Below are 24,437 nucleotides of genomic sequence, written 5' to 3'. Positions count from 1 at the left end.
TTGTTCCAGGACCCGTATTTCATGAGGGCACCACAGTGGCATCTATGGATACTGGGCTGAGCGAGATCATCAGACCAGACTATCAGAGTTTAGAGAGCAGTCTCCACTGGAGCCTAGCCTCCCTTCAGTGCTTGCAAGAGCACACCAGACAGCCCTTCAATTGAGGCTCAGATTGCCACAGCCCACATTGAGATCAATTCCATAGAGGAGAGGAGAGTGGAGTACACATTCCATGCTCACACGTCTTTATGGATTCACACTGGTGACAGAGGCACAAGGGATTTCTTCCCCCTCCTTACAAAGAGATGGCATCTGGAGCCTTAGAGGATCAAACGGCACCATTGTTCGAGCCATAGCCACTAGTTTCCTCAGTTCCCTATTCACTGCAGAGCCTCACTCTGCGCAAGTATAGGAATACTCATGAGGTGATCCCACCTACTCACCGGAGATTCTTGATGAGACGCTTCTAATCCAAGGAGTTGCAGAGGCTTGCAAGTGCTCCCTAAGAGCAAGTGCCGAGGTGAGGATGGGCTTCTGGTCCCCTGTTTCTTGGTCACTAGGAGCTCATGAGGGCAGCTATCGAGCGGCCTTCAATGAGATTTTTGGCCCTATGACAAAGATACTCGCAGAGGACTTGATTCACTTGATCCTTAAGGAGGGAGGCAATAGGTTGGAGATTCACCACTAGAGACCTATCACCCTCTTAGAGACAACCTCCAAAATCCAAGCCAAAACCATCAGTTGTCTACTGCAGCTTACCCCATGGTGGCTTGGGACTTTCTTGAGGGGACTATGTGCAGGATGCGCTTCCCTGCTACCTGGGTCTCCCCCTCTGCTCGGCCTCTCATAGTCGGGTCCTTACCCAGAGTGCTCAAGGTGACAAGTTTCCACTTTCTCATTTTGTACGCCAAGGATGTCCCCTTGTGTCCTTCCTCTTCCTCTTTGTCATGGAAACAATGATCAATTTTTTAGCTTCCCACGAGACTGAACTACAAGGCCTCACGCTTCCTATTGTTGAGAAAAGTGGTGCCAAAGCATAGCACTAAGAGATTTCCACAAAATGGATAGACCGGAGGTCCTCCATCACCTTAAGCTTTTGGGGTGTGGATGGCTAGACCAATTTTTGGAAACCTCCAATTAAGAACGCATTGCCATGAACACAATTGAGATGGATGACCTCTCGGGACTTGGCCCCCCACCCAACTTCAGAAATGGTACCAGAGCCATGGGTTGAAGTGTAACCTCTGAGCCACTAAAGAAGCCAAGTTGAGCCTTTGAGCCAAGAAAACATGGACAAGTTCAACCTCTAAGCTAAGAAAATTTGAGAAAAGTGGTGCCAAAGCGTAGGACTAGGAGATTTCCACAAAATGGATAGAGTAGAGGCCCTCCATCACCTTAAGGTTCACCTTCATCATCTAGGGTGCATTTTTCTGAACTGTGGCTGTCCAACCAGTTTTTTAACCTGCAGCCATCTGTGTATTTCTGTTGGACTACCTGAAGCTCTACAGTTGCCATTATCTTCACATTAAAAGCTACATTTTGACCTTGCCGCCTGTTGATTTTGATGCTGCCAGGCTACCACTTTTGATGATATTGCAGATGCTGATGTTGGCGTGATCTTCACCATCACACTGCTACTATTGTTGCTGCTGATGCTGATGGCGCCACTAATCTTGCAGCAGCGCCAACGCCTTGTTCTCCACGTACCTTCGAGCCTTCTGCATGTCTTCTTCAACATCTGCCCCGCCCCGCCCCCATCTCAATCTACCATCAGCAATTTTTTCCACCCCTCTCCATTCATCAGGCTCTCTCAGGATGACAGGAACCGGGTGATCATATATGATTTATTGGGACTATACATACAGGATACTTGGATCACAACACATGAGCCACTCTCACACAAAGGGCAGTACTACATGGATACTTTCATGAGGCTTACAGAGTATGGTTTCATACTGAGGGCCAGATATCTTGACTTATACATGTCACATGCCATGCGGATTGCAGTGGGCCATAATGCCATTGCGAGTGTAATCACACCATCTGGGGATAGAGACAGGGAGAGCCATGCAGATACCTCGTGAGGAGAGGATATGCACTAGTGCCAACGGGAGGTCGAGTTAGAGGAGCACTTCACATGCAGGTGCACCGTATATTATGAGATTCAAGGGAGGTTTCACAGTCTCTTCAAAAAGGGGTTTGGACCCTTATCCAGGATAATGGATTACCCAGATCAACGGTGCCTAGGCCTCTTCATACTAGAGCTTCATCACCATAGAGACTCACTGATTAGGGAGTCGAGACCCTGTGGGAGGCATCCACCCCGGCCCTAGGCGACCATCACTCAGTTCTTCCGACCACCAAAGGATGCCACACCAACCGTGGATGACATACCCACAGCCTCATCAAGCCACACATTCTCAAGTGCCCAACCCCCCGCCAGACCCCACTTTGGTGTGACTAGAGATCGGGCCACAACACTACAGCGAGCCGACATCCCGCACTCCCTGGACCTCATCAGCAACACAAACATCAGCCACAACTTGAAGAGATCTTGGAGAGGCACAGAGCCACCTTCCAACCTTCTACATGCTAACCCCATGCCTAATATCCTTGATGGTCCCCTCCTACCGGGGGGTTAGCTCCATAGGTTGTATCCCTCTACAATGGGAGGATCTGTAGATGACAAAATCAGCCAGCTTGATCATATCCTTAGGGATCTTATCAAGGACCAAAAGAAGACATTGGACAGCACCATCACCGCCATCAAGAAGGACTTATTGACGCGCATGGGAAAGCTGGAGGCCGAAGCGGAAATATGGAAGGAAGAGAAGCTTACCATGCAAGAGGAGTGGGAGAAGCAAAAGCTCACCATGCAGGAGGAAATCAACCTTTTGAAGGGCGAAGTGGCATCCTTACGCGATCGTCCACGGGAGGAAGGAGAGACTCTTGAGGTGGACAAAGAGGCAATCAAAGAAGAGATCACCAAAACCCTCACCCACACAATCGAGGGGAAAATGGAGGCGGCCCGCGAAGGATGGGTAGAAGTGATGAAGAAGAACATCAAAAAGGAGGTTCAAGAAGATGTACAAGTGATGAAGAAGAACATCAAGAAGGAGGTACAAGAAGATGTACACATGATGCAGTCTACTCTTGATGAAGAGAAGATGCGACGGATCCGGCGCCTAAACATCCGAGTCACAAGGATACCAGGAGAGCACTGCCTCCACGCCCGAGATTGACGGGTGGAACATATGTACCAAGCTGGGACTAAAGGAGGATGAGCCGCTCCCATTCACTAGAGTATGGAGGACAACCCCAAAGGAGTCCACAAAGGCAAGGCCTTAGTGCTACAGTTCCCGGACGAGGAGAGTAGGATGAGCTTTATGAGAAGATGGGCTATCTTGAGGAGCTTGCCAGGGAACCCCATCTACTTCGATGATGACCTCACATGGATGCAACTGGAGCACAGAAGATTATGCATGCCGAAGATCAAGGCGGCACGCAAAGAAGGGAAGAAGGCACATTATAGGGATGGTCACATCTACATTGATGGAAAGAGGGTCGAATAGCGCCATCTGGCCTATGAGACACGGAGGAAACAACATGAAGACAAAGAGATACACATAGCAGTCTGGAACTGTAATGAAGTCCTATGGACACATCCAGGGAAACTTGAGGAGGTGATGGAGGGCCGGGATATCATCTTGATGACAGAGACACATGAGAGCCTGGAGAGGGGCTTACCACGGGTTGAGGGTTATCACTGGGAGTCAGCTCATCGACAGGGGATGAGACAGGCCACCTCCCGAGGTTCAGGAGATATTGCAGTGCTTTTCAGACATGGGTTACATGAGCATGTTCGAGTCGTAGCATGAGACTCGGAGGCGAGATACATGCGGATTAGCTTACGCCTCTCAGAGACCAGATGGATTTATATCGCCCTTTGCTACTTTCCTCCGAAGGGGTCGCGGTTTGCCACCACCGAGGGGCCGGGTGGAGGAGAGGCTAGTGAGTCTCCATACTCTGTCTTATCTGAGGAAATCTCACACTATTCGACACTGGGAGAAGTCTTCTTGATGGGGGACTTCAATGCACGGACTCAGAGCAGACAGTGCGAGATCTATGACTTTGAGGATCCCTTGAGACTAGAGCTGCTAGCTGCAGAGGATACATGGACCACTCGGATCTCCGCTGACGGAGGAGCTGACGGCACTGGATATGGGCAACATTTGCTGGAGCTTGGGGCCCAACACCATCTCGTTATTAACGGGATGACTCAGTGGCCAAATTCAGGTGGGTTGACTTGCTTTCCAGTGAGGGGCGGCAGCAGTACAGTGGACTATGTTATGGGATCTCGGGAGGCAGCAGATATGGTGTCTCAATTTACCGTACCACCATGCCCCATTGGGGCGGATCATACATATCTATCCCTCACTTTCAGGAGCTTATTGGAGACCCACTCACCCATCATACAACCACCACGCACTATTTTCCACTTCACTCAGGACCTAGCCGATGTGTATGACTATCATGTTCATGATCAGCTATTTGCCTTAGACCCATCAGCACCCATGGCTATGCTCACCTCCCAGCTCTCACATGTACTGCACTCCGCAGCCGCGAGGAGTTTCCCATACCACATACAGACAGGACAGCCACCTACATCTGGGAGCATGCCCCAGAACCAATGGTATGATGATGAGTGCAGAAACCTTTACCGCAATCTCCGAGTGCAGAGGGCTCACGGGGAGATCACCCAGAGACAGGCAGGCAGGAGGATGCATACTCTCACCCGCCGTAAGCGGCGAGCTTATGAGGAGGCTCAGTACTGGGACACATATCACATGCTCATGAGCAGAGATGCTGCTGCTGCTTGGAGGAGACTCAGAGAGCCCCATCCTCCCACACCTATTACCGATCCTCAGACCTAGCAGACATATGCAGAGAGACTCTATGATGTGCCTGCACAGCCCACATAGCCATGCTCCACAGTCTCCACCTTCTTCACCCCACCTATGGTTAGGAGGGCCATATGCCGACTCCAACATGGACGGGCGATAGATCATACAGGATTACAGGGAGAGCATCTCATCTATGCTATTGATACATTGGCACCATTTCTTGCTCATCTCTTCAACAGAGCTCTGTCAGAGGGGTTTCCGGCTGAGTGGACGATGCACACTATTGTGCCGATCCATAAAGCGGGAGATGTACTAGACCCCGGGAACTACAGGACCATCATGATTGGCCATATATTGGCCAAACTATACAAGGCAGTTTTGGAGGCAGAGCTGAGCACTCATGCAGAGGAAGGGGGATTGAGAGCAGCAGGCCAAGCAAAGCTTCCGACGAGCCTTCTCGACCATCGACCACATTTTTACATTGAGGTGCTTGATTGATCAGGCCAAGGCATGGAGGCAACGGCTCTATTGTTGCTTTGTGGATTTCCGCAAGGCATTTGATACTGTGCCCACAAAGCGCCTCTTTCGGCGACTACAGACACTAAGCATACCCTCAGACATGATGTGGGGCATATACAGGCTATATGAGCAAGTCTTTGGGAGAGTTCGATGCCCAGGAGGCTTGTCCGACACAGTTGCTAGCACCATTGGTGTGAAGTAGGGGTGTCTGCTCTCCCCCACGCTCTTTGGGCTCTATATTGATGAGGTGATCGATTACATCACACAGGGAGGAGGCTCTGGGGTTGAGCTATCACGTATTACTGTCCATGTTATGCTTTATGCTGATGACATCGTCTTGGTATCCGACACGCAGGTTGGGCTTCAAAGACACCTTGTGGCTCTTGATGACTCTGCGCACAGCAGGGTCTCACAGTGAACCTTGGGAAAACCAAGGTTATGATCTTCCACACCTCACCCGCAGTCAGGAGCCACACTACTCTCACATTAGCAGGAGGGCGGGTCGAGGTGGTGAGCTCTTATGTTTACCTTGGCATCACATTTACTAGCTCAGCTGGACGCTTCTCCATGGCTCAAGCAATCCAAGACAGAGTGACCCGGGGGTATGCAGCTCTTGCTGGCCTTGAGCGTCAGTGTCATCAGGCATATTTTCAAGAACCCCACACGAAGGGGTGGCTCTTTGATACATTAGTGACACCAGCCTTGATGTATGCAGCAGCGGTTTGGGCACCAGGGCTTGCAGCCTCCACATGGGTACAGCTGGAGAGACCACAGATGTTAATGCTCTCGAGGATGATACGCAGCAAACCATCCGTCCCGCACGACATTGTTCGAGCTGAGTTTGCTGCACCACCTATGGCAGTGGAGGCATTGCTCCAGACGATCTCCTTTATATACAGGATGAGGGGGATGCCCATAGAGAGATTATCCTGCCGAGCTTTTGAGGCATCCAGACAGCTGGCCGAGGCACTGGATCTTGGTATGCACAGATGCTACAGTGGTTCTCACATCATGGGATAGACATTGAGCGGTTGCCACCTTTTCAGTATGATCAGTCTGCTCCACGGGGTTACCCCTCTCTCAATGAGAGGAACAGAGTGATGAGACAAGACATATGGCAGCGCTACATACAGGAGACATGGACAGCACCAGAGAGCCCACTACCACCGAAGATGCTGTATTACAGAGACCACTTTATGAGCATCTCAGGGGATGGGTTTATATAGCAACCGCGGTATATGGATGTATACATGCCACACAGCTCTCGCGTTGCTATTGGACAGCTACGAGTCTCATCACATCAGCTAGAAATAGAGGCTGGGAGAGCGGCACGGGTTCCCAGAGCCGAGCGGATATGCAGATTGTGCCGCGAGGAGGTGGAGACTGAGGATCACTTTGTATGTAGATGTAGAGCCCACCATGGGGTTAGAGATAGTTATGCAGGATTGTTTGAGGAGCACTCTTCACTACATCAGTTGATGGAGGCCTCGGACCAGCGACAGCTTGGCAGACTACTACTAGAGCTTCATAGTTCTCGAGAGAGACTCCTCCAGACACCCGCTCCCACTAGGGGTGGGAGACAGTCCCAGCTCTCAGATTTCTTCCAGAGAGCTATGTCAGTGCCAGCTGATGTACCACGTGGGGCGACCGCACAGAGAGCAGAGGAATTGAGAGCCAGGAGGAGACCTAGACAGGCTGGACACAGAGCACCCCGACTCCGTCACACCGAGAGAGAGCAGCTATCCGGATGAGACACCAGATGGAGACACGGGAGAGGCTAGCTCGCTTTCATTCAGACTCAGGGTACATGTTCACGCCACTCACAGCCTCAGCATCGGCGATGTATGATATCTTATAACCCTCTTATGGCACTGAATGGAGTTAGACATAGATCTGCATAGCATACTTGTACTACCCCTTTAGCATATAGAGACGCATCTTGCCTTAGCACTCCATCCACATCCCCACCCCCCTTTATATTCTTTGTATATGGGCTCCACCGATCCATGATGATTCACAGTTGTATCCAGACACATGCACACTTTTTCTTTTCTTTCTTTTCCTTTTCTTCGATGACCGGAAGAACACAGTTGTATTATTTTGTGTCTCATAGGCCGACTTTGGCCTCTCGTAGACGTTAATCTCTCTCTCTCTCTCTCTCTCTCTCTCTCTCTCTCTCTCTCTCTGTGCTCTCTCTCAGCTCTGCATGGACCGCCTCCCTCCCCTTCAGTAAAGTTTGGACTCCCCTCTTCTCCAGCTCTCTCATGAGGACACCAACCGGGTTATCCAGTTAGATCTTCTCGGCCCCTTCGGTACAGATGAACTCCCCTCTTCTCCAACTCTCTCATGAGGACACAAATCGGGTTATCCGGTAAGATCTTCTCAACCTCTACACCCAGTGCAGCCATGAATACGATAAGGCTTTCGTCAGAGCACACAAGTGGCAAAGCAACAAAAAGATCCAATGCAGGTACTACAAATGGGCCACAAAGAAGCAAACTGTTTTAAGAAGCTTGAAAAAGACCGAGAGAAGCACCATACACATCTTGTTGGTGAAGATAAGGAGGAGCCGACTAAAGAGATAGCTGCAACAACATCCTAAGTCTCCCTCAATGAGGAAGACTATGATTGGGCATTCTAGTTTTCTCTTGTGTTGAGTCAATAAAGGGTTCTCTGCCTAGGTTGTCCCCCGAAAAAGATTTGTAATGTTTGTGTGTGTTTTGTGCCTTCACTTATAAAAGGCTCCGTGTTATCTTTTATCCACGTTAGAAGTTGGGGGGGGGGGGGGGGGGGGGGGGTGGGTGGTTGTTGGTTGTTGGGCCGGCCTTGCTGCTTCAATCAATTGCTGCTTTGAGGATTAGCATGGCACGAGAGGTGCGCATGGATGGATCACTACCTTGCAACGTGATGGAGTTAGAAGGTAGTTACTTCTTTTGCATGTTGGGTTTCACCACCTTTGCTCTAAAGGGGGGATAGTTGGGTATTCAGAGTCTGTGTGTGTGTGTATCCATCGTATACGTGTACCCCTTTTTGTGTACCCACTTGTGTCTATTTGTGAACAGCCCTTGTATGTGTGTGTGAACACTCACTTATGTAAGTGTGCGTGAACCACCTCTTGTAGCCGTTTATGTGTGTATGTGATGAGCAGTGAAATCATTGGCCTAGCCATGTGTCATTGCCCCTTTTATGTAATGTGTCAAAGTGTAAGGTTATCAATCAATTAACAAGTCACTGAGTCGTGCAATCATTGTCCCTCTCTCTTTCAGTTTGTTATTCTCTCTCTCTCTCTCTCTTCACCATGGAAGCCTCCATAGGTGCTGGCTCTACTAGCGGCAACTAGCCCTAACCCTAGGAATAAGGGTTGGCTTTTTGACACCCTAGTCACCATGGATATCTTCAAGCCTCCAGAGCTGCTGGCTCTACTAGCCCTAACCCTACTTTCCCACACCGACTAAGGGTTGGCTTTTTGACTCCCTAGTCACCCCGGCACTAATGTGTGCAGCTGCTTTTTGGGCACCAGATTTATCCTTGGCAGATTGGCAGCACATAGAGCGTCCTCGGATCAAGATGTCCCCCACCAGCAAAAACTAGCTCCTATATTAATGTAGGCCCTGTTCCAGACAATCACTTATATACAGAGGGTGAAGGAGATGGATCCACTTTGACTCCCCCAACTTTCACTACAATCATCACAACAGATACCAGCCAAAGGAGAGCAGGTATGGCATGGTACTCACTTGGTGTCAGGCACATGAGCAGCCTTCTCAGGGCCAGATTTATCCAATGAGAATTGGCAGCAAGTTGAGTGGCCCTAGGTCATGACGTTCTCCCGTATGATCCGCAACACACCATCAATCCCAAACACTAGATTATTCAGGCAGAGTTTGCTGCAACCCGGATGGTACATGCACTCTTCTAGACAATCACATACTTCCATCGCATCCATCACATGGACCCCCACAGGTACCCAAGGCTTGCCCTAGAGTCCTCTCGCCCATACTCATTAGCCCCATGCTTAATATTTTGAAGAGTGTTATACCATCTATTGGGGGGTGATTGTGATCTACTCATGGCCACCCCACGTCTCCCCCCTATATAGCGACCTATGAGGACCGTATCTACAGAGGTCATCAATCATCACTTTGTGTTTAGCCCCTTACCTTGTAGTCACACTCTTAGCAGTTCTAATAGCCACCTAAGATCCCTTTGTGGTAGTGGACGGATGTGGATCGCAGTGTATCTTTGCTTATTGCAATATATTCAACTTCTCTATATCATTGTCTTCTATTATTGTCAGTCATGCGGGTTGGAGGGGTAGGCAAGCAAATGCATGCTACACTATCATCGGTGGCAGTTTGGGCGGTGTACCAACCACAGAACATTATCTATCCCTTTCTTCTGAAATCAACAATACTTTGCAAACCAGTAAATGGCAACCAACCCAACCAAAAAGCTGGACTTAGAGAACCAGTTTCAGGCTCAGAAGCTTAAAGAGGGGGACACAAAGTAGCAGTTCCTGACAAGGATCAAGGACATTCAAAACCAAATGGCAGCAATCTGCATGACTAACACCATTGAGTATTTAGCTCAAAGGTGTGTTAGGGTGTTGCTTCCCATGTATGACAACTTGGTAACATCCCTGAACATAGGAATTCGACCCACACCTCACACTTTTAAGGGATTCAGATCCATTCTACAGGAGGAGTTAAGAATGAAGGTGCACAATGATGAAGGTTTTGCCGTCTCCACCAATGCATGAGAGAAAGGTAAAGACTCGTCATCATCTTCGCCACGAACACATAAGAGAAAGGTAAAGTCAGTACAACATGTTGAGAGGCTGAAAGCTGATACTATAACGCTTCAAGCAGGCCTAGAAGAGGCCAAACTGACCATGGAAATGGATACCCAAGGTCTTCGTAATGACCTTGAGGCAACCTCTAAATGGATAGAGGTTGTGAAGAAACAGAAAACAACAGCCATCAGAGTCCCACACCTCAGGAATATGGGGCAGCATTATGCAAACAGATGGGTATTACATGAACCCCTTTTGTGGATGTATAGCAAGTCACGAAAGAGCCAACAAGGGAACAACCCCTCATCCTGAAATTTAAAGACCCCGAATCACAAATTTAGTTATTGAAAAAAAGGGTGGACCTCAAAGCCACCAAGATATACCTAGGAGATGATCTCACACCCTTACAGGTGGAGCACAAGAGAACTAGGATGGCTGAAATCTTGGAAGGAAGGAAAATGGGTGGTCTACCATGATGGTAGGGTCGTCATCACAAACAAGCCCCTGCATGATGACACGGGATCTAGAGACCATATTTAAACTCCACACGGCCGTATGGAATTGCAACGGCAATCTAGGCTGACCCGGAAGGTTTTGCAGAGACGGGGTAGTGCAAGGTAATCTGGTTCTGGATATAGGCCCGAAGTTTGGTGTGGAAAATGATTGTTTTTTACACTCATTGAAGCCCTGAGTTAGGGCTACCTGATGTGTCAGGATATGTATGGGAGTCAGCTTTTAGAGGGCAGACGTGCACCACTGGGCAGCAGATGGGGTTTTTCTTTTTCTTTTTTTCTTTGTTCTCTTCTCTTTTCTTTTTTCTTTTTTCTTTTCCTTTTTTTTTTTTGGGGGGGGGGGGGGGGGGGGGGGGGCGTTGAGGAGGAGTGGCATGCATGTTTCGGCCTCACATACATAAAGTGATCACAGTGATTAGGCGGGATGATGAGGCCCGATTCATGTGGATGCTTTTAGCCATGCCTGGCCTCAGGATGATATACATTGCATTGTGCTACTTCCCGCCAAAGGTATCAGCAAATGCACCAGACTTGATGCAAGATGGACAGTCACCATGTTCCCCCCTCTTTGCAGATATTGCGGAGTCCTCCCAGCAAGGGAATATTCTCTTGCTGGGGGACTTCAATGCACGGACAGCCCCGAGACAGGTCCAGATGTATGACTCTCAGGAGGATGCCATCATGCTGTCATATATGGATTTGGGAGAGAGGGGCCTACAGAGGACCTCACAAGATGCAAGACATGTCACAGAATAGGAGACACTTCTGGAGATGGGAGATATGCATGAGCTGATCATATATCATGGGATGTCCTGCTGGCCCACATCAATAGTCTTAGTTGTTTCCCATATCATGGAGGCTCTAGTATAGTAGACTCTCTGATGGGGTCTCCTACTCTTATGTCCCACATCAAGGACTTTACCATCCCACCCCCAACCATAGGAGCCACTTACACATACTTTTTTTTTTTTTGTAACGCTTCATGTCATTAATTACAGGTGGGAAACCTCAAAACGAGGAAAACCCACCAAAAAGACCATATACAAGGGAGACTACTAGAGTGTTCACTATGTTCAGGAGCCACTTACACATACCTCTCCTTCACTCTCTCGTGTCCCTCCTTACCGGCCACACCAGCCCCAGCTTCACTCGCATCCATTTCCATCATGATCTAGATGATATCTACGAGGATAACCTCTCCCTACACACATCAGCCTAGATCTCTCCCTCCCCGTATTCACACTCACACCACAGCTCTCCTCCATCATACACGACTCCGCTCATGCTCGCTTCCCCTACACTACCTGCTCCATTACCAACTCCCCCATAGGATCCCAACCTCAAAATGGTATGATGAACAATGAAGAAACAATGGCTCCAACTCTTGTGAAGATAGAGAGCACCGGCTGATTTCAGCACATGAGATGAAACGGTTTTCTAACATCTTACCTGCAAGAAGAAGCGTGCATTTCTTGCCAAATGAGAACAAGAGCTATACCAGCTCTTCTTGAGTGAGGATAACTCAGATGCTTGGTGCATTCTTGAGGGGAAAAGGGCCCCAACTTTTGGGAAGCCTATGTACAATGGCTTTATGAGGTACCAAATCAGCCCATACCCCAGATGTCGCACATTCCACATCCCACGACATCATTCTTTTTTAACGTTGACACACCACATCATTCTTTTTTAACGTTGAAAAAGCACTCGGGCTCTAAAAACGCTTCATAATCAGAGAGCAAAAGATCACGAAGATCTATGCGCGGAACACTTTGCCCACAGGCATCACATACTAGCTCCCACTCATGCAGAACTCTTGAATAAATCCCTTTGTGAAGGCTTCCCTCCCTCTTGGACCACAAACACTATTGTTCCCATCCATAAAGCAAGAGACCCATGGACCTGAATGATTACAGGACTATCATCATTGACCATACGGTCTCACAACCCCTTTTATGTCTTTCACACAGGTTATACAATATTTCTTTCTTTCTGTCTATTTGCATGTGTGCATGCGTACACGTCTAGAGGGGATGCAGAAGGCTAGCTGATCCACGCAGGAAAAGAAGGGTGGGTTAGAAGTCCATGGTAGGCCCTAGAGGGAGGCCAGAGTGGCACTAACACCCGGGAAGGATAACTCTCCAGCTCTTTCAAGTTGAACAGGATTGGCATTTGGCCTGTTGTTACAACTTCAATTGGACCCCTTTTAGTCCAGGTTATTTTTGCTTGTAAGTTGCTCTATAATAGTTTCCTTATCGGTTGTTCATTGACCATTGACTTCCTCTTTAGAAGTGGAATGCCAGTCGCAACATAGAACATAAACTTGAAAGTAGCAAGCTTCTAAAGCCAACATTAAAAGAGAAGCTAAAGCCAGCAAGTTCAAGGCAAAACACAGCCACAGTGTGAATCATGTTTCATTCCTATTATATAGCTCTCTGCATCCTTGGGAATTGGGAAGTAGCAAACACTTTGTATAGGACACAATCAGCAGAATTCAATAACCGCAAAGTAAAAACATAATAATGATACCTCATGATCCATACAGATATCAGCATCCTCAAGAGTTTGTGTGTGATCACTCAGTAAGCCACGCTTTGCCTTTCCAGAGTAGTCCCATATGAATATCTGACATTCACATTCCCAAGCAAATTATTTCTCCAAGTAAAAATCCACCCAGAACCTCTAATTTTTAATTGAAAAAGACGCATTGCAGGTTGCCTGTTCAGATCCCAACTTCAGCAGTTCAGCAGCTCTGCGATAGAGTTCTCCAACAGTGTCCTGTAAAATTGCAAGTTTTGGCATGTCATTGGTAGCAGGAGTGTAAAAAGAAGCCAAATCTATATTACATTTGAAAGCCTACCCTTGTTAACATCGTAGGTCCTTTTGATAGCCCTTGCAGGACAGAAATTATCATGAGGACCAATTTCGAAACCTTCCTTTATGAACAAAGGGACAAGAATGGCATCCACTGTCCAGTCCTACTTAGTTTCCCCTCCCCTCCTGTCCCTAGCTTATAATAAATCTTCGTTGTCCAAGCAGAAGCACTCTGAACTACATCTCTCTGGCTCCCTAAGCTAGTTAATGCTTAGTGACCAAGATAACAGAACTCTTTGAGTGAGCACTGGATTCATCAGAGACCCCTCACCAATTGACGTTTGAATTTGTATGTTGCATCCTAAGGGGCAGCCCCAATATTGCATGAGAGGAAAGAGAAGTTTGATAACTTGTCATTCTGTGGCCTTGAGTCAAAGACCACCTGATTGTGCCTTTAGTTGATTCTTAGTCAACAGTGATTAGTTCACTCGTGATGCATTAGCATTAGTACCCACAAAGGTCAATGATGCTCCAGGTGCGCAAAAGGTGCCACGGAGGCATCCAATGAGCTAACGTGCCCTCACCCTCTGAGAGATGAGGTCTGCAGGAGTAGAGATGGCTCCACTGAGACTGAACACCCCCCCCCCCCCCCCGCCCCCAACCAACAGGTTGTGCCATGCCACAGATTTTTGCAAAGGACTTATCTCGGCTAATCCCCTCTCCCCCCAGGCTGAGGCAGCAAGATAGAGTTTGGCAACATACTCAGGAGGTGGTCTCACCAGGGCTGTAGATATTCTTGTGCTCTCCGTTCTCATGTGATAAGTTGTGCGAAGCTCTATGGACCCTGCCTCACAGCAAGTGCCCCGGAGAGGATGGCCTTCCGATTTCCCTCTTCGTTCTTCACTGGAATCTCATGGAGGATGGTTTCTAAGCCACCTTCAATGCGATCATGGCCTCTGGCCACATGAAGGACAGATGGCAGACAGCTCGTGGCCTGGAGGGAGACTATCCAGCCTCGTCATTGGGGCGGTCTTGGCATCATTGATCCAGCTATCCAGCGCAGAATGCTGTTGGGCAAGCTGGTCATGAGAGGCCTTCAGCCAAGCAGGGAGCCTTGAAAGGCTTTTCTTCTTGCATGGAGTTTGGCCCGTACTACCTTTTTCAGTGGCACCTGGACCCCAGCGTGCAATGGATCTTCACCAAGGCCCATTCTCACAGTCTCAGTTCCTCTTTCAATGACCTCTTTGTAGCCATTTTGATTAGAGCTTGAGGCCACCTCAAGCCTGCCCTCTCCCAGTTGCCCCCAACTACAAATTAGGAGAGACTCCGCCAGCCCTTGATATGGAACCCCCTCTTCAGGTGGCCCAATGGCCACCCCCTAGGCGCTCCATCTCACATTGCTTGGGGGCCCTCTGCACAGGTCCAACTCAAGAGTCTTTGGGAGAGTGGGCTAGCTTTAGGAGCCCCCCCTCCCCCCAAAGACACAAAGAGACGTCTCACGGGGATCAAGGGCAAAGACCAAATTAGCCTCCACATTGATTCAACCACCCCCCCTAACTAGCAAACCCCCCCTCCTAGATCCTACCCCCCCTATGTGGCTCGAAACCTTCACTCGCCATGATATCCCCCTAGCATCCCTTGGTTCAGGTGTGGCACTAGCGCTCATCTTTTTAGTTGGTCCTAAGGGCCAAATCACCCTTTCCCCCATCACAGAAGATTTCGGTGGCTCACTTCAGCAGGTGAGGATTCTTGGATTTAGGCTGCGACGTGCTGCTCCAAATAATGGTTCCAAACCCAAGTGTAAGAATACTCCCCGAAGTCGAATGTCGTGTATCCAGCTTGGAGAAGGTATGAAAAACCTCATAACCAACCAAGATCAGATCCTGTATATAATCAATCATGGGAGAAGCAAACTGCTCCTCACCGGAACCCTCAAAAGAAATAGAGTCAATATGCTCCAACTCTGTACCAAGAGTAGCCAAATGCTGTATAAAAGCATCCTCTGAAAAAGGTCGGCATCGCAACAAGATGTAAAGACTCTGTAGAAAAGATGGGGTCCATTCGGGTCCAACAGATGAAGCCCAAGTGAAGGTAGAGCTACCAGCAAGATCGGTTCAAAAAAACGCAGCAACCATGGCTGCAAATCTGAAAACGCAGAGGTATAAGGGGCTGTGAAATAGGCTGTATATGGAAACATTGAAGCCTCAGATCAAGAACTGCTCCAAAGAACAAGAACAATCAGGGGGGGGGGGGGGGGGGGGGGGGGGGGGCACAAGATAACCAGAAGGGACAGACAAAAGGTGTCAGAATACACAACGGAGATGATGACCAGATCTTGGAACACGAGAGCAAAACGCAATGCAAAAAATAGCAGCACAAAAGAGAGAGAGGTAGAGGCGTGTAACTCTGCTCTATATACACAAAAGAATCCCGGAATGATACAAAAATGACAAGGGGGATGGGGGCCATTTTATATGGCCCCCCAACAGCAGTCGGCCTGTTGTAGGGCAGCCGACAGGACACCAGAGGAGCCCACGACTTGCAAATAGCAGTCGGCCAGCATAGAAGGTCCACGACCTGTCCAGACCAGTCGGCCAGCTCCAACATGTGAACACAAACATGCTGATGCAGTCGGCCAGCAACTGGGTCCTCCTACCATCACAGGGCAGCCACCCATGCCAAGAAAAATAGGAAAAAATACGGAGAGAGGGGGGGGGAATGAGAAAACACCTAAAAAGGGCGGGCACACCCACAACAAAGGCCCTGGTGTATATGTGTAGACAGGAGATGACTTCTAACAAAAGGGAGCCCAAAGAGATCCAAGATCAGGGCTAGGGAAAAAGCAAGCCCACACAGGCCAGAAACGCAGCCTGTTTGGGACAGCTATGTTGCTGTCCAGACCTGAAAAAAAACGCCTGAGAACCCTGGAAGGTGCCGCCAAGAAGGGCAGGTATGCTGTCCAGAAAAAACATGCCCTTGTCAGGCTGCCTAGAGGCTGCAAACTGACGCCCTGAAGAGGAGGAACTGCAGCCCACTGAAAGAGGGATGAATCAGCCCTTGAAAAGCTTCAACGCAAGCTTCAAAGCAAAAAACGCAGATCTGTCCACAGGTAGAAAAACGCAGATCATAAGAGGTAGAGGAGGGAGCATCCAACACTGACAATCACCAATTCTCTGATACCATGATAGAATGTGCAGCAGAAGAAGGGAAAGTGGAAACACAAGAGAGAGTGAGAGAGAAAGACGGAGAGGAAACACATGTGAGAACCTGCTCTCAATATCATCACCAAAAGGAATACATGTCCCGAGCAAGAGGGGAGAACCTCATATGTGAGGGACTGCAGCTAGACAAGCAATGAAATATGAGGGAGGCATGCCACCTATATATACTCCTCCATGAAGGCAACCGACTGGAGCAAAAGTACCTCCACGAATGGGAAAAATACCCAAGACCATAAATGGGGAATAAATATGGGTAAAATACATGTGAGGGGTGACCAGCCCCTCAAACTAACATGGTCAGCCCTAGAGGCTAAAATAGGACACCAAATAGGAAGCCAGCAAGTAGGGGATGATGTCTAACAGGCCCTTGCCTCTCTCTCTTGCCTATCTAATATCTATATAAGAACAAGGCTACAAGGCTACAAGCACACACACACCCCTTCAACTTTCAAGGCTTCAAGGCTTCAAAGTTCAAGCAACTCTCCCTCTCAACTTTCAAGCCTCAAGCCTCAAGAGTCAAGCCACACTCTATGAGTGTATATAGATTCTACTCTCTCTAGAGTCTAGTCTCTCTCCCTCAAGCTTCTTCTAACTTTCAACTTCCAAGTTCCAAGCCTCTCACACAAGGCCCTACTCTCTAGTCTCTACTATCTAGACTCTCTCTCTCTCTCATTGCTCAAGGCTCAAGCCATCTTTAACCATCATACCATGGCATCCTCCTCACATGCCGGGGCTTCCCGTAGAAGAAGAACGGGATGGACATGGTGGGAGGAGGTTAACTACACTCCATCCGCTCATGGAGGCGGTTCTTGGCCATGGGCATGCAAGCTTTGCCCGTACCGGCAAACGGGTGGCGCCGACAAAGTGTGAGCCCACCTCTTGCATGAGAGTGGGCTTGAGGTCAGATTTTGCACGAATGTCACGCCCGAGAAGAGACGGGAACTTCTTGACAAGCTTGCCATCTACGAGGCGGTCGAAGCGGCAAGAAGGACACCACGAGTGGCCGTGGATCCCGGAATGATGGGGAGAGGAACTCAAGCCTCTACAATGGAGTCATGTGGTGGATCGGGATCATGCACGCCATCACCTTTACCATCGAGTCGGAATGCTGCTCCATCCACGACGCCGGCACCCTCCATCTCCACGGCCTCTCAACCATTACATGGCCCACGGCGACAATCTACACTTGGGGAGAATTGGAACCCCAAGTTGAAGGAGGAGGTAGATATGGTGGTAGCCCGCTGCTTCTTCCACAACCACATTGCCTTTCAAGCGGCTAGGTAAGTGCAATCGATCATTGCCAATTTATCATTCATGTTTTCATCATCCTAGTCTCCTTCTCATTAGTAAATTGCTTTCTTGAATAGGTCGGAATACTTCAAGGTCATGGTTAAGAAGATTGGGGAGTATGGCTCAACTTATACGCCCCCCTCATCCGAGAGCTTGCGCACTACATTGCTTGAGAAGGAGAAGCGCATTGTAGAGCAAGCGGCCGACAACACAAAGTGGCAGTGGGAGAGGAACGGAGTCTCCCTCATTGTGGATGGATGGAGTGACACCCGCAAGAGGAGTATTCATGGCGTGGTTGCATATTCCCGTGGAGAGATGTACTTCATCTCATCTCATGATGCATCCGGCACCGGGAAGAGCGGATGTGCTTGCGACGAAGTGGGCTACCACTATGGAGATCATTGGCCCCAAGCATGTAGTGGGCTTTGTTGCAGATGGGGAGCCTTCCAATAGGGCGGCGGGAGCTATCCTCCAAGGTATGTATGGACATGTAACGGTGTCCTTTTGTATGGCTTATTGCCTAAACAATCTTCTCAAAGACATAGGAGCATTGCCATGGATCAGCCCGATCATTGAGGAGGCCAACACCATGGTCTCCTTTGTCCTCAACCACCAAAGACTTCGGCATGAGTTCAACAAGAGGTCCTCTCTCTCTCTCTCCTCAAATATTCCGACACCCGGTTTGGCTACAACTTCCTCACGTTGGGCCGGTTGAAGGATTGTAGCGGTGCTTTACGGGGGCTTTTCCTTAGCGACGAGTTTGTCGACATGCAAAGTCCCGTACAAACACTGGCCAAGGATGTAGGTTACACGCGGATGACCCCTCTTGGTGGGAGCGTGTGAAGACCACAGATGCTATGGTGAGGCCCATAGTCTACCTATTGAGGATTGTAGACGCTATGCAACCATGCGTAGGCAAGGCCTACGAGGCCATGGATCGCATGATAGAGAAGTTGAAAGACTTCGTGCGTGACGAAGACAGATACGAGGAGATCCATGCCTTGTGTCTAGGAAGGTGGAATTCCCACTACTCTCCATTGCATGTAGCAGCTTATGTGGTGGACCCAGAATTCCAAGGCAACAAGCAGGAGAGCGACCGGGAGGTGAGCGCTGGATGGAGGATCATCTTGGACCGTCTTGTGCCTTATGCATCGGTTAGGCGCAAGATCAAGGACTAGCTTTCCATGTACAGGACATTTCATGGCTCCTATGGTTGTCATGATGCACAGATCAACCGCTCCAAAGTTGGCGCTGCTCTATGGTGTGACGACTTTGGTTCGAATGGACCGGAGCTACAGCAGCTTGCCATCCGCAGACTTAGCCAGGCCGTCAGCTCCTCTTGCTTGGAGCAACTTTGGAGTACCTACAGCCACATTGCCTCTAGGAAGAGGAACCAACTCGGGGTAGAGCATGCCAATGACCTTGTCTTCGTCAGCCCAAACTTGCGAATGCTTTGCAAGAGCGTGACCAAGAAGGCAAATCCCTTCACCGAGTGGGAGATGAGTCAACAAGAAGAGCAACAAGAGGATGAGGTGCAGGAGCAGCATGCCAGTGAGGATGAGAGTGAGGATGAGCTTGATGCTCCTTTGGCACAAGCTACCCATGACCATGAGGCGAGCACTTCACGTGGATGATCATTCATGGATCATGATTCATGGGCCTTACTACTTAGCTCTAGCCTCTAGCCTCTCACAACATTGCTACGTCTTCAATTATGTAACATCTAAACATTGCAGGATTCCAAACCTGCAAGATTACAAACCTCCAGCCAAAACCTTTAAAACTGTAATACTAACCTCTCTCCCTTTAAAAAAATAAACCCGTTGTTGTCTCTCTTGTTCTTGAATGGTGCACTGCCCGACTCCTTCAATTTCATATACACTTTCCTTTTTCCTTTCACGACCGCATATACACTTGGCTGCCACACATCACTCTTTCCACCTAGGATCTATTTCATACCATCCTATATACATTATATGTTCCTATACACCATGTTTAGGCTGGGCTCGATACGGAGGTACGGACGTGCGGCAGACAGCGATGGCGGGGCAGGCGAGAGAGAGAGAGAGAGAGAGAGAGAGAGAGAAATGAAATGAAATGAAATGTTATATCAACGTCTTCAAAAGGCCAAAGTGACCTATGAGAGAGAGAGAGAGAGAGAGAGAGTTGTATTAACATCTACAAAAGGCCAAAATAACCTATGAGACCAAAAGGTTACATCATGTCCATGAAATACATCATCATGGGTACTAAAAATAAAAATCAAAGAAAGTAATAAGAGCTGAAATGTCAGATCTGATCCCAACACAAAAAGTGTCCAGCTCTCATATCACCATAAAATATCTTGCATAGGACATAGCAACATGGCACCCAATGTGGTAAAGCTGGGCTGGCGGGAGAAAGTCCTATGGTGGTGGGAGATGATGGCTCTGATCCTCTTGGAGTGATGTGGGCGTGGGCGGGGACCACGAGGTCGAGGGTGCCAAGCTCTGCATAGCTCAATGGCTCTGTCTAGTGTCACTCCTCTTGGCGGAGCTCCTGCATCAGCTTGAAGTTCGAGTATAGTGGGTGAATCTACCCTTGTCACTTTGGTCTGGAAGAAGTCGCTGAGAGCTCTCTGTACTGGTTCTCTGACAGGTGCCGCTGGTCTAGGCGGCAAAAGGGACTCCCTGTGTTTGTGAAGTTCCAAGAGGAAAAGTCCCAAGCATCTTTGGTGTGGGAAATCAATTATCCTCGAAAGTGGTCCAAATCCATCTCGGAAGAGGCAGTGGAACCTCCCCCAAATTTGATAGTATACTGGGCATCTGCATACATAGTGGGCCTCTGTCTCAGCCTCTGTGTGACAAAGCTGACATATCTTGTCCTCTGGTGTAGCTACCCCTGGCCCATATCTGGCTGTCTCCACTCTCAACGAATGGGATGAGGTGCGGATCTGTCCAATCGCACATCGCGCCCTAGATGACAGATGTGTGTCCATGTAGTGCAGGTGTGTGATGAAGCTGTCCTCTGTCAGGCGAAGAAAATGGTCCCTATAAAAAGCCATCTTTGTCCCAAAGGGCTGGACAGGTGGGTGCCAAGTCCTTTGTGTATGGAGTCTCACAATGTCCTTTCCAATGAACCTGTTCAGCTCTGTGCGGTTGAGAGCAAAGGAGGGCGCCTCTATGCTACACTGGAACGGAGGGAGTGCCTCCATCTGCATGCCATGCATACCAAACCAAGTGCTCACCTGGGCATACCAACACTGTGTGTCTCCGTCTAGTGCTAGCTGTCTCGAGGACTCTAGGGAGAGCCTGGGGTATCTGTCTGGTGGGAGCTCCCATAATCTGTGCTAGTATGTCACTATCTGGAAAATAGCCTCTGTCACAATCGGTGCAACCCCTATCTCCGCTCGCACAATCTCGTGTGGCGCTGATGGCTTACTTCTAATCATGGGTGATGGCTTACTTCTACTCATGGGTGAGATCATCATCAATAGCGGCCTCTCCATCGGCTTCCACCCATCATGTGTCTGTTTCAGCTGGCTCCTCCATCCGTCTCCTCCTGTGGTATAAACTAAGACCTAAGATGGGAGCTCCATATAGTAGTGCGGGTGTGACTAGTGTATCAAATAGCCAGAGCTTTATCCACGGCTCTTGAAACTGTATCTCTGAGCACTACCTCTCAAGTGAGCCCAAGGCTGCATAGCCGCGCATCAATCTGGTTTTGGCTGCCATCCGCGTAGAGAAACATGGTCCATTAAAAGTGACCCAAGGTATGCATAAGAGGTCACATGCTCCATTGACTCCCCACTATATGTAAATTGTTGTGCAGATCTGCATATCCACTGCGAGGAGGTGTTAAAGATCATAACCTTGGTCTTCCCAAGGTTTACGGTGAGGTCCCGATCCTTGCAAAGGTCTGCAATGCATCCAAGTGTCTCTGCAACCCCTCTGGTGAGCCAGAAATGAGGACAATGTCATCTGCATACAATAGAATGGGTATCAAAACTTCTGCCAAAAGTGCTCCGGATCTCCGTGTCTGTCTATGTAGTCAGACACCTCATCAATGTAGAGCCCAAATAGAGTGGGAGATAAGGGACAGCCCTATTTCACCTCGATAGTGCTATGTATGTCCTTTGTTTCCCCCCCTGGGCCCCGCACTTTGCCAATGACAAACTCATAGAGTGTGAGGATCCCCCAGAGCATCTTTGTTGGTACTCCCATGTCCTGCAATCTCCTCATCCATCTGGCCCGTGGGACTGTGTCAAAAGCCTTGCGGAAATCCACAAAGCAGCAGTATGTCTAGTGCCAATGTGCTTTCCCCTCCTCAATGATACCCCACAATGTGAAGATGTGGTCCAGTTTGGAGTGCCCTCTCCGGAAACCTGCTTGCCCTGGTGCTCTGAGTCTCTACTCCTCCGCCCATCTGCTGAGTTCATGCTCCAAGATCGATCCATAAATCTTGGCCAATGTGTGACCAATCATCATAGTCCTGTAGTTACCGGGATCCATTGGATCACATGCTTTCAAAATGGGCACAATGATATTAGAAGACCAACTGGGGGGAAACCCTTGCATAGGGCCTTGTTAAACATGTGTGGAGCCAATACATCCCTTGCATGTGAGAAGTGCTTGGTAATCAGCCCATCATGATCTTGTAATCTCCTGTCATGTGTAAGACATGCACTGGCTAATCCCATGCTAGTCCTGAAGAGGCAACAAGATAGAGACAGATCAGAACCTGAGTTTTGGAACATGGGTTGCTGCTGTGGCAAGGGATTTGACCGGTGGTGGACATGGAGGGCTGTTGGCCAGTTCTGGAAGGAAGAAAGACCCGTCGGCTGCAGCAAACTCTTGGTTTTTGCCCTTGACCTTGCCAACGAGCAGTCGGCCAATCTATCAGTGTATTCAAGGCCTATAAAAGACAACTATGCTCATTGATTTGAGGCATTCAGTCCAGCATTGGGCTGGATCACTAGATTAGGTTTTACACCTTTTCAAGAAGGCGGCCATAGGCTGCAAGATCAGACGTACCTTTTTGTACTATAGAATATACTGAATACTCAGCTCTCTCTCTCTCTCTCTCTCTCTCTCTCTCTCTCTCTTCTGTATGCTTTTTGCATTAGCATGCTCCAGGATGTGTTTAGGGCTGAAAGAAGACTCCCAGAGCTTCTCCATGTAACATTGGTACTAGAGCATCAGCCTTAGCAAGGCTGAACACTGATTCAGTCCCAGATGAAGGTGCCCAGGTACGAGGTCCAAGGCAAGGAACACAAGACATGGAAGAATTCCCAAGAGGTTAGTTCGTGGTGTTCCACAAAACCCAAGGGAATGGCAGTCCTATGAGTCAGGTGCCACTTGGGGCACACCAGGAAAGGCTTTCAGGCCATGGTTCCAAGGGAGGTTGATCCTCCAAGGAGTCGAGTGAGAGTGCCAGACTCAATAGTCAGGAAAGAAGACCACAAATAGTGTTCAGGGATACGGCAGGAATGGAAAGGAGACAGGACGGAACGGATGCACAGATCTTCATTAGAGTTAGAGTGGATTTGGAGACCGGGCCGGGTTTTTAGTGAAAAGGTTGCTAGAGAGGGAAGGATGACAGGGGGGCTTTTGTGATTTATGTGCGATTGACACATAAAACAGCCCATTGGTGTACACAAAATTGGGGCTTTTCACAGATTTGCATTGCATGTGTTATTAGGACACTACAAACTTTATTTGCAGCCGTGTATTTGGGGCAAAACATTTGCACAGGACCTTGTGGTTGCCTGGCATTGCACTCCGGTAAGTGCGCTTGGATTTTGCCTGCAGGTGCTTTTTACAGCATATTTGGTTGCATGTGTTTACATATCTCTTGGTAAAGGGATTTCAGCATTATGGCTGGGAATACAACCGATATATTTGGGATTTTGTCCCAAGAGGACAAATTGGATGATAATAACTACTCCCTCTGGAGTTTCATGGTCCGAAACCTTCTTGTGGCCAAAGGAATATGGGGTTATGTGTCAGGTGAAGATATACGCCGTGTTGACATAGCACCTAACACACCTGGCCGTGGTGCTCAACAAGCTGTAGTTCCTACTCCTCCCTCACAGAGAAAAAGAGATGGGATACTCGTGATGCCCAAGCGATGGGTTTGATTGCTTTGTCAATAAAGCGATCAATCATACTGCATATGCAGTCTTGTAGGACCTCACAACAAGCTTGGGATGTACTTGAAACCATGTATTATAGGCAAGGAATGAGGCCATGGTTGCATATCTCGTGAAGGAACTTGAGAACTTGGACATGAATGAAGGTGACAGTATGGCTGATCATCTCACGAAGATCCAAGATCTTCGAGAGCAGTTGCTCAATATTGATGAGGTCATTTGTGAAAAGGAAACGGTTTCCAGGACACTGTCATCACT

The 24,437-nt window shown here is 48.8% G+C and overlaps 1 protein-coding gene across 3 annotated transcripts in view; it reads right to left on the bottom strand.

The window, feature by feature from the left end:
- LOC147616421 (ubiquitin carboxyl-terminal hydrolase 9-like) overlaps positions 1-24,437 on the bottom strand; it is an 88,113-nt gene that overhangs the window by 19,348 nt on the left and 44,328 nt on the right. For all 3 annotated transcript variants that reach the window (XM_086777501.1, XM_086777502.1, XM_086777503.1), the window contains exons 5-6: positions 13,443-13,502; positions 13,254-13,349 (exon numbers count right to left, since the gene is read on the bottom strand). In XM_086777501.1, the coding sequence (XP_086633627.1) occupies positions 13,254-13,349; positions 13,443-13,502 (156 nt within the window). The remainder of the gene's footprint in view (positions 1-13,253; positions 13,350-13,442; positions 13,503-24,437) is intronic.

This window comes from Cibotium barometz, chromosome 38 (assembly GCF_041138505.1).
Source record: "Cibotium barometz isolate CiBa-2024 chromosome 38, ASM4113850v1, whole genome shotgun sequence".
NCBI lineage: Eukaryota > Viridiplantae > Streptophyta > Polypodiopsida > Cyatheales > Cibotiaceae > Cibotium > Cibotium barometz.
The sequence above is the reverse complement of the archived record's forward strand: the minus strand, read 5'-3'. Positions and strand labels throughout refer to the sequence as shown.